Source organism: Xiphophorus hellerii, chromosome 14 (genome assembly GCF_003331165.1).
Source record: "Xiphophorus hellerii strain 12219 chromosome 14, Xiphophorus_hellerii-4.1, whole genome shotgun sequence".
Classification (NCBI taxonomy): Eukaryota; Metazoa; Chordata; class Actinopteri; order Cyprinodontiformes; family Poeciliidae; genus Xiphophorus; species Xiphophorus hellerii.
Genome location: NC_045685.1, coordinates 14,254,891 through 14,268,666, shown reverse-complemented (window position 1 = coordinate 14,268,666; position 13,776 = coordinate 14,254,891). Strand labels below are relative to the sequence as shown.

At 36.9% G+C, this 13,776-nt stretch overlaps 1 protein-coding gene across 2 annotated transcripts; it reads left to right on the top strand.

Annotated features, from left to right (window-relative positions):
• Nucleotides 1-884: 884 nt before the first annotated feature.
• Nucleotides 885-13,463, top strand: LOC116732450 (integumentary mucin C.1-like). 2 transcript variants are annotated; one of them, XM_032582617.1, is made up of 10 exons: nucleotides 950-1,118; nucleotides 2,394-2,450; nucleotides 3,088-8,709; nucleotides 8,936-9,186; nucleotides 9,278-9,342; nucleotides 9,529-9,713; nucleotides 11,699-12,402; nucleotides 12,900-12,961; nucleotides 13,036-13,184; nucleotides 13,313-13,463. In XM_032582617.1, the coding sequence occupies exons 3-10, from the start codon at nucleotides 8,634-8,636 to the stop codon at nucleotides 13,399-13,401; spliced, it is 1,581 nt and encodes a 526-aa protein (XP_032438508.1). In that variant the 5' UTR covers nucleotides 950-1,118; nucleotides 2,394-2,450; nucleotides 3,088-8,633; the 3' UTR covers nucleotides 13,402-13,463. The 2 variants fall into 2 exon arrangements, 1 of the variants encoding a protein (XP_032438508.1); XR_004341789.1 differs by lacking the exons at nucleotides 12,900-12,961; nucleotides 13,036-13,184; nucleotides 13,313-13,463 and having other exon boundaries at nucleotides 885-1,118; nucleotides 11,699-12,155.
• Nucleotides 13,464-13,776: the final 313 nt, after the last annotated feature.

The following is a 13,776-nucleotide window of genomic DNA, read 5'->3' as shown; positions in this document are numbered from 1 at the left end:
CCACCTTGCTGAGACACACCCAGAAAGGCAAATACTCAATTAACTCAAATTGAACTAATATAAATCAAAACAAACTGACATTTCCCCCCCCCCCCACATTCTCCGAACAGGAAAGATGGCCAGTCTCCCCACCCACAAAGAATGTTCACCAAATGTCACAATATAACTAAACAAAGAACTAATACAAACACATTTGAACTGAAAACAACATAATATCAATAATCAACATGGGATGGAACCCGTGGTCTCCATCACAATGCTGCATTTCCATGTGTCCTGCAGGCACGTTTTGGATTGTTCTCCCTACATATTTCAGCCCCACCCACCTCTTTCCCCTTTCTTTTTGAATGTCACAGTGCAGTTTTAGGTGAGAAAGATCACACCCCTGCAAAAATGCATATTCACGTGGTGCCTGAGTTTTTGGGGGGCGGTTCCACCTGTGTCTGGTTTCTCTGTCACGAAAATTGTAGAGGCTGAAGGCCAGCCTGAGAAAGCACTCTTCCTTACACCCATTGAGGGATGATGATGTTTCACATTCAGCTGAAGTTTTCTGACATGTGTGTTCTTAATTTCCCAGCAGAAACTGATGTCTAAGAGTTAGCATTGGATGTAGCGCAATTGGAAGGTTGAACAAATTACAAGGGGAAGAAAAGTGAAAAACGGGTTTCACTAGGATGGGAGTCAATGCTAACTAAACTGAGTGGAAACCTTCTAATTCTCAATACTGAGCCACATCTTTGGACTTTGTCATATTGACATTTGGCGAGCTTCACAAATAACAGACCAGAGGATTGTAAAACATTCAAATAGAGGCTTTTTTTACACGTAACTGCTTTGAATAATGGGTGTGGGCAGAAATATTTATTTTTGTCAAGACAAACTTAGTAGGACGTCATGAAAGCTTCAAAGCAATAGGCATAATCATTTCTGGGAATAGCTGAAAGAGGAATGCTACCCATCTGAGCCTGGGAATCAGACTATTTAAAAATATTACATAAGTAAGGTACCACAAAATTCCTGAAAAAAACTTTTAAAACTTTAATTTATGCTACATAAGGTTACAATACCATGTGACGGACATCACAATAGAAATCATTCATCCTGAATTTCACATTTGAGTAAGTACTTTTGTCCACTTTTCTAACCTCAATATTTTTGTGTTTATGTATTTTTAGATTTGACGTTGTGCAAATATTTGCAAAGACTTTAGGATGTACCAGTACTGCATTGTATATTATATTGAACATTCTTGTAAAAAATGCTGCTATAGCAAAGAACGCTAATCATTTCTAAAACACAACTTATCTAAGCTACTACATTTTCAACCCAGGCAAATCATATCAAATTGAAGAAGCCCAGTTATGGTGACACTAGCATGACTACAGTGAAGCTTGTTCTGGGGACGTCACTCTACTACCCTAACACTTAACGCTAACTAAAATATTAACATGGAAGTGTTCTGGGTATAAATAATTAAGTATTTTTTGTCATTCAAAAGAGGTTTTTCATTATTACCTGCTGACTACTGTTTAAAGTTTAAACAGTTATGTACATCTCTTCCAGCGATTATGATCTGCCATTGCTTTTTTGGAGTAAATCTTGGTTTAACACAAAGTGTCCTAAGAATGTAATCACCTTACTCTCTGATAATACAGTTTTTTCTTCTCCAACAGCAAAGGAATATTTAAAAAGATCTTAACGTGAATTTTTATCTGGATTAAATCCTGAAAAAATGTCTTGGATAAAGAGATAAGTCAGTTTCACTGTTGATCACCATAAAGTACATGCATTTGTCTAACAGTCATAAGGCTGTTCTTCTGACTGTTCTCTAACAAAAGGTTAAAGAGGGACAGGTAGAGGAAGTGTCCATTCTAGCTGTTATGTACTGTTTATGCAAATGTGTCACATAGTTACAAGGATCGGTTTCACACAACATCAACAGCTGAAGCTCTTTAGGTAGTTGACTGTCTTCTGTAGGAATGAATTGCTCTGTTTTCACTATACAGAAGAAAAAAACTATAAAAATTTTACTTCTTCCTGTAACATTTTCATAACATACAAACATTAAATAAAAAAAACAAATAATTTATTCATTGCTTTACTTTTAAAGTCAAGTTAAAATAGTTTTAGGGTTATGATTAGCATAAGTATGTTGTAAAATAAGATATGAGGAGTTTAACATTCATAACAACAGAAAATATATAGACTTGTCACTACAAAGTCCTTATAAGTAACAGACTAATAAATATGTTACTGCATATACCTTGTCAAATAATTATAATTAAATCTTAACTGATAGCAGTAGAAGATTTTTTGAACATTCAGTAATTAAAGTACAATGTAAATGTGTGTGCATAATTTCAGCAGATAAAAGTCTGTATTTGATTTTGCAGATTCAACTGGAATCATAATGGAGTTTCGAGTCATATTAAGTCTTCCATTTCTTGCAGGTAATGCATGAGATGTTTAAAGTGGTGCTTTGAAATGTCTTAATTTAAAGAGAGACGAACAGAAACAAATACTTATTACAAAGACTTTGAATTGATTAGTTGGATGGTGATTCATTTCATTCAATTTAAAAATACTTCATTAATTCTAAAGGAGATTTAATGTTGTTATAAGTCATCTTACCAAAGTTAAGTTATTGTTGATGTTGAGGGCTATGGACAGAAAAACTCTCCTGTAGTGATCTGAGTTACAGCAAATTGGAAGAAGCCTCTGAATAAAAAAACTTTGTTGTTTTCTGACAGGCAAAAAGTCTATGGTCACTGATGACAGATTAGTGATATTTCTTTAGTACCAGAACAAAACCAGATGTCTTGGAAATAGAAAGATCTAACAAAGGATGATGTTTTCATGCAGCACAGAAAAAAATTATAAGTTTGGATTGATAAAAACAGCAACAATGGTGTACTGAGAAAACATATGATTTAAATCAGTGGAGGGTATTTAAAGTGATCTACATGAAATTAATATTAACTTCTCCCACCATTTAGTGAAGGAAAAAATGATCATTTTTCTGCTGTAAAATCTTTTACACGAAATGTATATTTGACTGTCACTACAACAAGTTTCATTGTATTACAGCTGCTGTTGCTGCTGATGCACTTGGAATTGCCAATGCTACATCTTCTCTTGAATCTACCGGGCCAACAACACCCACAGTTCCTCCAACATCCACATCTGTTCCTTCAATAACAACAAACACAATTGCTCCCAGAACAACCACAGTCACTCGCACAACGACCGCTGTTTTCCCAACATCAGAAACAGCTTTGGCATCCACATCTGTTGCCCAACTAACTATAACTGTTCCAACAACTCCAGCTGTTCCAACAACTGCAGGTGTTTCTTCAGCAACCATCACAGTTGCTCCAACAACTACAACTGAACCTCTAACAACCGCAGCCTCTCCCACAACTACATCTGCTAATTCAACAGCAACTTTTACTCCCACCAATGTCACCACTGCATCTGTGACAACCACTGTTTCTCCAACAACCACCATCCTACCTCCAACAACTACAGCTAGCCTTGCACCAACAACCACAGTTGTACCTCAAATTACAACCTCTACCAATGATCAAACAACTACAACTGTTCCTACAACAGCCACAGTAGCCCCAACAACTACAACAGTGACTAGTACTTCATATGCTCCTCCAACAACCACCACTAATCCTCCAGCAACATCTAGATCTATTCCTCCAACAGTGACCACAAGTCCTCCAACAATTACAACTGTTAATCCTACCATATCCACCATTGCACCTACAACTACAGTTTCTTCAACAACAACCACTTCATCTGCTTCAACAACTACAGCTGTTCCTCTAACAATTACTACAGTCCCTCCTGCCATAACTTCAATTTCATCCGCAACAACCACAGTTGTACCCCGAACAACCACAGCCACTCCAACAACCACAGTGGTACCTCTAACAGCAACTACAGCTGCACAAACAACTGCAGCTGTTCCTTCAACAACAACAATAGCTGTTCCTCCAATAATGACAACAGTTGCTCCAACTGCTCCTCCTGTCATAACTACAGTTATGACAGCCACAGTTTTTCCAACAACTATCAGCCCTGCACCAACAACCACTATTGTAACTCAAACAACCACAGTTACCCCAGCAACTACAACTACACCTACATCAACCACAGTTGCTCCTTCAAATATCACAGTTACTTCAACTACATTTGTTCCTCAAACAGCTGCAACTAATCCACCAGTAACCACCACAATTTTACCAAGAACTACAATTCCTTCTACAGTAACCACAACCAGAACTAGAACCACAGCTGCTTCCACAACTACCACCACAGCTGCAACTGTTCCTCCAACAACAACCATCCTTCCTCCAACAGCTACAGCTAGCCTTGCACCAACAACCACAGTTGTACCTCAAATTACAACCTCTACCAATGATCAAACAACTACAACTGTTCCTACAACAGCCACAGTAGCCCCAACAACTACAACAGTGACTAGTACTTCATCTGCTCCTCCAACAACAACCACCACTAATCCTCCAGCAACATCTAGATCTATTCCTCCAACAGTGACCACAAGTCCTCCAACAATTACAACTGTTAATCCTACCATATCCACCATTGCACCTACAACCACAGTTTCTTCAACAACAACCACTTCATCTGCTTCAACAACTACAGCTGTTCCTCTAACAATTACTACTGTTCCTCCTGCCATAACTTCAATTTCATCTGCAACAACCACAGTTGTACCCCGAACAACCACAGCCACTCCAACAACCACAGTGGTACCTCTAACAGCAACTACAGCTGCACAAACAACTACAGCTGTTCCTTCAACAACAACAATAGCTGTTCCTCCAATAATGACAACAGTTGCTCCAACTGCTCCTCCTGTCATAACTACAGTTGCACCAGCAACAGGCACAGTTTTTCCAACAACTATCAGCCCTGCACCAACAACCACTGTTGTAACTCAAACAACCACAGTTACCCCAACAACTACAACTACACCTACATCAACCACAGTTGCTCCTTCAAATATCACAGTTACTTCAACTACATTTGTTCCTCAAACAGCTGCAACTAATCCACCAGTAACCACCACAATTGTACCAAGAACTACAATTCCTTCAACAGTAACCACAACCAGAACTAGAACCACAACTGCTTCCACAACTACCACCTCAGCTGCAACTGTTCCTCTAACAACAACCATCCTTCCTCCAACAACTACAGCTATTCCTCCAACAACTACAGTAGTTTCTGCAACTACAGCAGTAGTTACAGAACCAACTACCACTGGTCCTGCAACAGCAACCACAATTACACCAACAACTACATCTGTTCCTCTAACAACAACTATAAATGCTCCAACAACAACAAAACCTGCTTCAACAACCCGTCTTTCACCACGAACAACTACAGTTGCTCCTACAACCACAAAAGTTACTTTAAAAGCAACCAGTGTCACTCAGTCAACTGCTGGTATAACATTAGCCACAATTTTGAAAAAAACCACAAGTACATCTTCTACTGTTGCCCAACCAACTACCACTAGGAGAGCAACCACAGATGTTCCAACCACTACTATTAATGCCAGGACAACTTTCTACAAGTTTCTACAAAAACAGCAACAACTGCCCTTACCACTACTGTAAATGGTTCAAGTGGAGAAATCCACAAGATGAGCTTCATCTCCTTGTTCTGCATGGTGGCTTTGTCACTGTTACTATTGAACCAGTATGAATATTACATTTTTCTATTTCTTAAAAGGAAGATATTAATCAAAATGGATTTTGGCACAAATAGGCCTAGAAAATATTATTGATACAACTGAACCTTCAGGAAGTATTGCTTTAGCTAATAGGCTGGAGAATAAGTCTGAAATGAAAACACCTTTCAGCAAGTGAGAGTTGCAACTTTTTCAGCAAGAGTTGCAACTTTTTATGTAAATCACTCATTGTTTTAATACCAAACCAAGGAGACGGATAAAAAAATTACTTTTAACACATTTGAGTCCAAGTCCAGCCTTTTTGGATTCAGACCCCCTGGAGGGGTAAATATATATATATATATACATCTACAAGCAGCAGAAACGTACAAAAATTACAACCTAATCTATGTGAACTACAGTATAAGTGCAGTCAAAAATACACATTTTATGCCCCAAACTTCAAAGCCAAAACTGTGAGTACTTTATAAGCAACGACTGGGAGCTCTATAAGGAAAACCAGAACATTGAATCTGGAGTTTCTGATCCTGAGCAAGCATCAAGTGACAGTGGGGACGACTATCTCAATTTAACAGAAGAAAACCTTCAGCAGTTTGAGTCTGACAGGACAGAAACAAGACATTATAAAACACTGGGCCACATGTCTTTGTATGGAAACTGACCAACCACATCTGATAATGCTAAAGAGTATGACCTGAAGACAATATTCAAATATTTTCAGGTGACTTGCAAGAAACTTGTTTGAATAATGGCTGTAGGGAGAAAGTTATTTTTGTCCAAGTTACATAGTGGGGTATTATATTGGTGCAACTGAGAATCTGTCCAATGTTTCACTGGATAGAGAAGAATATGAGCAAGGAAGCCGAGTGTCTATTGATTAAGTAATTATTTCCAAATATTTGTTCATCAATGAGGTCTAGATAATGAAAATACTAGTATAAAGACATTAGCATATGTCCAAAACATTTCAGCTTTCATTTTTGGTGAGTACTTTTGTTCATTTAGTACCACACTGTACGTATTTTTGCCACGTTGTATATGTTTAGAACGGCATTGCTTGAGCTTCGATTTTAATGTGTAAACGAGGACATGTAAATCTCCTAGTTGGAAATGCAGAAATGAGCTATTTGTTGTTAATGTTTAATTGATCTTCATCATCTTCGTTTTATTTTTACTCATTTGTAGATTAAATTTAAACATGGTTTAAACACCTTTATCTAGCCATAGTTAACTCTGGACCTGTGAATTATTGCAGAATTGCTCAATTCACAGTTTCAGATTGTGTATAATTAACAGGCTGCTGTTAATTATATTTTTCAAGTAATCTACTCTTCTGTTTTTTTAAGCAAACATCTGCCCGCTCTCACTGCGGCCTTTGTTCATAGCTATGCCATGATTCTGGGGTGCTTAGGCTTTCATCTATATTTTTGTATTTTGATTATTTCCTTGTTAATCTGCTTCATGTTTGAGTTTATAAATCATGATAAACGTTTTTTTTTTGGCCCAAATGGTCACACTAAACTCCATGCCCCTCTGTGAGGCCTGTACTCAGTCAAACTGCACATAAGGGTACAAAAACACATCAAACTTAGAGTTGTGACAGTACGCATCTGTGTTGTTATGTTATTATGACTTGTTGAATACAAAACTTGCTTTGTATAGTCACACAACTAAAGAATAATGAAACAAAAATAATTTCACCACTTTACATTTGAATCTGCTTTTTAATTCAAAACGTCACATGCAGTGATGAATTGCGGGGGAACCGAAGTCCAGTTGGATGTGGACAGAAACAAAAGAAGTAATGTCCAAATTTAGGCAAAGAAGCTAAAGCCTCCAACTAGAAGGTGCTGAAAATGTTATTGTTTTACTCGATAGCCTCCTATGTTGCTCTCTCTTTCCCTAAAAATCTCAAACAAAGACAGGTCCTGTAGTTGTGAAAATGTGAAATTATACGTCTGAATCTACATTTAGAAACTCAAAGTACCAAATAGGATTAGAACAACAGTCTCTCTCAGTCATAAAAATATATTGAGTAATCAAAACTTCAAATTCAGTCAAATGGTTTATAAAACCGCAGTAATTATTTTGATAGAGAAAATGAGAACGATTCCATATACCTTAAAGTCAAACACGTCTCTTATAATGTGAACTAAATTCTTGTGCAGCTTTAGACTAACTAGTCAGAAAGATTACTCTACAGAAGAACCTCAGTTTATAAGTGAACATTTGTTTTCTCTATATTAGAGTGGTCTATTCAAAGATACCAACTGTATTTTTCATAAGAATGATTACATAAAGATGAGACATCAATTTATACACCAAGTAGAAGAACATATATTCAAAATCTCATCCAAATGAATGAAGTTCTCATGAATTTCCTTGTTCTTCTTTTAATTTGGAACAGACCAAGCACGAAATTCAAACTTTTTGCACGCATGTTTTGCATGTCATTTGCTTATCTGACTTCAAGGTAAACATGAAAATAATAAATGAAGTATTTCTGTAACAGAGAGACAAAAGCAAAAGGCCTGAACCTCAAACAGCCTTTTGTTTAAGGTATAAATAATACATTTAGTGTGGGCTAACTTTGCAGATGGTTTAAATGTAAATGTTTTTCATAATGAAATCAAGAAAAATCAAGAATGTCTCTTGATGTACGTGAGTCTTTCTTTATGTATTTATGACTAAGATTTGTTTCAAGGTTAAATTAGCCATAGTTTTACCAAATAGACAAGTTTGCAAGTACTAGCAAAAGTTCGACATCCAACCTGCCGTATTCAAATGTTGCTGCTAATTTTGCACACTATGTGCTAACAGGAACTCTTCTATTCTTAAATTAAAATAAATGGAACTAACAGTCAAGTGTTGAATTTCCAACTTCAGGAAATGAAAGTTTTGAATGTTTGATTTTTCAGATTCCTCTACTGTCACAATGGAGTTTAGATGGATCACTTTAATTCTTGTCACTCTAGCAGGTAAAGTATGTCAAGTCAAAGTAAAGTCGTTAAAACCTTTGTTTCTATCTCACAGAAAACCTACAACCGTTTACATTAGTTACACATGTCTTGTTTATAAGTGGAGTTGGACTCAAACGAAATGGTTTCTGGATGCCTCTGTAATGTGTGACAAAAGTGAGGAGCAGGTGTTCTGGTGTTATTAGCTTTTATTTTGTTCTATTTTTTCATTTTTCATAACAAGCAGGACCAGCGAGTACAAACACAACAGCTCCAACCACAATCACAACAACAGCAGCTCCAACCACTCCAGCTCCAACCAAACCAAAGACTACTCCAACAACACCAACTACTCTTGTGACGACTACAACTACAACAACTGAAGCTCCTCCTCCAGTGTTTGTTGTTGCAGCAACTGTGGTTGAACCATTTGTTGAAGAGCTAAATGACAGAAGTAGTGTGCAGTTCAAAGCTCTTGAAGTAAAAGTGATAGCAGTGGTGAGTGGTTCATTCAAAATCCTTTATTATTTAAATTGTTTAATTTGAGGATTATTTTACAATGAATTTTAAGATGTTTTCTCTTCTACAGTATGATATCATCTACAGCGCAAGATATGGAATTCTCTTCATCCGGAGTTTTATCGTTTCCTTCAAGTATGTTAGCTTTTGACTTTATTAGTCAAGTTCATCTACTTGTATGTTTTATTTACATTTATAGTGGTAATGACCAACTAGGAACAAAATAATCTGAAAGACATATTACACATAATTTATTATTTCCACCACATACATAGAATTTTAATATTTGAAATCAGTTTGAGTGTTGATCTTTTTTTTCAGACCAGCCTTCACCAGATTTCGAATGAATGGTACTCAAGCAGAGGTGGGCGTAGAGTTCAATAAAACCACACCAGCTCAGACAATCCCAAAGGCTGAAGATGTTCAAGCAACACTAAAGGAGGCTGTGAATAACCCCAACACCACTTTGAATGTCACATTCGACGTGAATTCCATTCAAATAATAAGTAAGAACAAAGTGTTTGAAACACATAAAGCCATATATTTAAGGTTACTCAAGTAATTTTACTTCATAATTATATTTCTAATTATCCTAATTCTCTGCAGAGTAGCATGACACTAAGTATCTCTAATTTTGTAATTAGGCAGATGATTGGTTTAAAGAGTTTATTTCCTACTATAAAATGTTTTGTTTCAAGTCCCCAAATCCCTTCAAATTAAAAGTTTATGAAGGTCTGATACTGCTATCATTAACATTTGATCAAAACCATGATATACAGTACAGACCAAAAGTTTGGACACACTTTCTCATTGAATTCAATGAGAAAGTGTGTCCAAACTTTTGGTCTGTACTGTATATTGATAAAATTGTCATTTCGGCACATTTTTGGTCATTGGATATGTTTTTAGGAATCAGTTCTGAAAAACATATTTGAGTGTTTATTTCAATCAGAAACTCAAAATACTACCAAATGAATTGGGGGTTATTAAATGTGAAAATTCTAATAATTTTCTTGTTTTATATTTTTTGGCAATGAAACACTCAACTCATTGTCAAAAGGAAAAGAAAGACTTTTTTTAGTGGGATTTAATTAATCCTGACATTGCTGTTACACATTAACTTGCTCTCAAATAATAGAGAGAGAATTTTGAAGGACCACGTCATTGTGGTGGAGGTTAGAGTATAGCAACTGCTCCTCTGTATCAAAAGGAGTAAGCTGAGGACATTGGCGTATGGAGATGCTCTCTCCATAACTCTGCTTGGAGGTTATCCAGTCATGTTGCACTGGGAGATAACCTGCGTATAGGACAAATCTTTTTCGTTTTCGGGATTGAGAAAAACACTGAATCAATCAGAGAAATGCGCATTTGTCTTTAAATATTTTATTTAGAAAATCAGAGTAAGTATCAGAGATCAGCATGTGAGAAAAGAAAATCAATACAATTCTCCTTTTATACCTTATCAGTCACGTACACGGTGCCTTCCACCCATCTCTCTCCTGTAGGATCTTCTCTAAGTTTCTCTCATTTCTGGTTAATTGGTACCTCTGTCCCTAAATCAAACCCGGTTCAAAGGAGTTTCGGTTGGACAAGGAAGAAAACAACATCTTCCCTGAAACCTCCGTTATCAGTTCCATAAGTATAACACCTGCTCAGAAACCTTCATTATCAGTTCATTCTTCCCAGTAAATAAGCGAAAGTTTTATTTTCCAAGACACCTGGTAAAACAAGCCACTTGTTTTACACTTTGCTCCATACAAAGGGTCTGGACCCTGGTTTACTGAGAAATTATTGATTGCAGGCGTTGTGGATTTTGCTGATGTTTGAAAAGATTGGATTTGACTTTACAGAGTCGCTAACGATTGGCCATGTAATGAGCCAGTTCTGTGAAGCTTCCTGGGGAGTAGGGCCACTACATCTTTGCCAGCGGTTTCAAACTTGAACACAATCCACACTTCCTGTAAACGATCATTACTCTATAGCCGGGAGAGCAGGCCTTCTGTATGAAGTGAGTACAGAACAGGGGACTGGTTTTAACCAAGCTAACCTCCCAGTGGAACATGACTGGAAAACTTCCAAGCAGAGTGAGAAATTTTGAGAATCTTTGTCATCACTAATTATCTTTTAAAATATGATTTAAAAACAATTATTTCATTCATTGTTATTTTTATCACCATAAAGAAAAAGCAGTTGACTTAATTTTAAAACAATAAATCAAGCAATTCCTCTCTTTATTTGTCAGCACATTAGTAACTCAAAAGAAAATTCAATGACCAAAATATGCACAGACTGATTAAAAAAAAAAAAAACACCGTAGTTTATTTTTATTGTGATAAATATTAAGTTGATTACTTATTGCTTTCACTTCACCAAATAATTATTAGTTCATGTATTGTAATGATAAAGAAAAATTATCAATTTTACATTTAACTTTTTTGTTGTTTTTCTGCACACTAATATGTTGCTTTCAATGCTTGTCTTTGTTTGGCAGGTGTACCTGCAACTTCAGCCCCAATAGTTTTGCAAAATACAACAACTACAACTAATGAAACTACTGCAAACATCACAACTGGAGTGGCAACAACAACACCTGGAACGTCAACTGCCAGCAATGCAACAACTACAACTAATGAAACTACTGCAAACATCACTACCGGAGTGGCAACAACAACACCTGGAACGTCAACTGCCAGCAATGCAACAACTACAACTAATGAAACTACTGCAAACATCACTACCGGAATGGCAACAACAACGCCTGGAACGTCAACTGTCAGCAATGCAACAACTACAACTAATGAAACTACTGCAAACATCACTACCGGAGTGGCAACAACAACACCTGGAACGTCAACTGCCAGCAATACAACAACTACAACTAATGAAACTACTGCAAACATCACTACCGGAGTGGCAACAACAACACCTGGAACGTCAACTGCCAGCAATGCAACAACTACAACTAATGGAACTGCTGCAAACATCACTACCGGAGTAGCAACAACAAAACCTGGAACGTCAGCTGCCAGCAATGCAACAACTACAGCAGTTACAACCATTACAACAAAAACCACAACTGTGGTGCAAACAGTAAGGCAGCTGACCTTTAGGTCTCCCGGAGAGACCTTTACAACTGATTTGCTCGACTCGACCTCAATAGCATTTAAAAACCGAGCTGCACTTTTAAAGTCAACTGTGAGTAATTTTCTTTGAAATTTGTAACAGCCAAATGATCACAACATATTTGCTACACTTGTTAAGCAATGTGGCAAGACTTTTTTTTTTGTCAAAAAATGTATGTACGGGCGTGCCATGGTGGCGTAGCGGTTAGCGCAACCCGTATTTGGAGGCCTTGAGTCCTCGATGCGGCCGTCGCAGGTTCGACTCCCGGACCTGACGACATTTGCCGCATGTCTTCCCCCCTCTCCTGTTTTCCCCCCGTTTCCTGTCAGCCTACTGTGATATAAGGGACACTAGAGCCCACAAAAAGACCCCCTGGAGGGGTAAAAATAAATGTACATTTTTATTGAGATTCTACTTAAATATATTTCTTGTTCTGTATGTTTGGTATGAATAATTTCCACAATGTTCTAAATGACACAACTTTGTTTAGTTGTGTTATTTACACATTGAGCATTGTTTATTTACACTCTTAGCATTGAGATTTGATTCGAACTTTCTTCTTTCTTCAGCTTGAACCATTCTACAAGCAATCATTTTCTTCATTCAGTGATCTAACAGTGAAGTCTTTCAGGTAATTCGTTTACGATATTTAAAAAAAAAAATTTTAATTCTTTCAACTCACATCATATGTTTTCTGTTGTACAGAAGCGGCTCAATCATCAATGAAATGGAGCTTCGATTTGTATCTGCATCTGCTCCTACTGGCTCCGAAATTGCACAAGTTTTGGTCAAGGCGGCTTCAAACATCACTGCCTTCACCATTGATGCTGCTAGTATTTTCGTCGATGGCACACGTAAGCTACAATAAATTCAGATATCAAGATAATTATGTACATAAACAAAAATCATAAAATACATTTAAAAACCGTTTTATTATCAAACATTTTGTTGACGTCGTGTTTTGCTTTCTCAATGTTTACAGAAGTGTCAAGTGGAGTAAGCCACAAGATCAGTCTCATCCTGGCTTTCTGCATGGTCCTGTTGTCATGGATGCTGTCAAACCAACACTAACATCTCTGCTAATTTCTAGTGGATGATCTGCTTAAAAATTATTCTAAGTGGAAACCACCCAAGACATCATGAGAGGGCATTTTGTTTAAGAGATATAATTAGTCAACATTTTCCAAGCATGTTTCAGCAAATCATCAGTCAAAAACTTAAATACTGGTAAAACCACATTTATTATTTGTACTACTTGTGAGGATGTTAGTAGGATATTGTTACTTTGGCAGCAAAATCCTGGATCCAGTCTATGAAGAAAACAACTTGTGTACTTCCTGCGTCTATTGAGAGAGTTATTTATGTTGTCTAAAGAAGTGATGTAGGATTTAAAACTTTTTCTCTCAAAGTAACTGCACTTTACGGAGCCCCCTAGGGGACATGGGG

What these genes read in the sequence shown, in the direction of transcription:
- LOC116732450 (XM_032582617.1), top strand. Translation starts at nt 8,634, where the DNA reads ATGTTTGATTTTTCAGATTCCTCTACTGTCACAATGGAGTTTAGATGG. An exon ending in AAGTAAAAGTGATAGCAGTG is followed by an intron (nt 9,187 to 9,277) that starts GTGAGTGGTTCA and finishes TCTCTTCTACAG; the next exon opens with TATGATATCATCTACAGCGC. An exon ending in AGTTTTATCGTTTCCTTCAA is followed by an intron (nt 9,343 to 9,528) that starts GTATGTTAGCTT and finishes CTTTTTTTTCAG; the next exon opens with ACCAGCCTTCACCAGATTTC.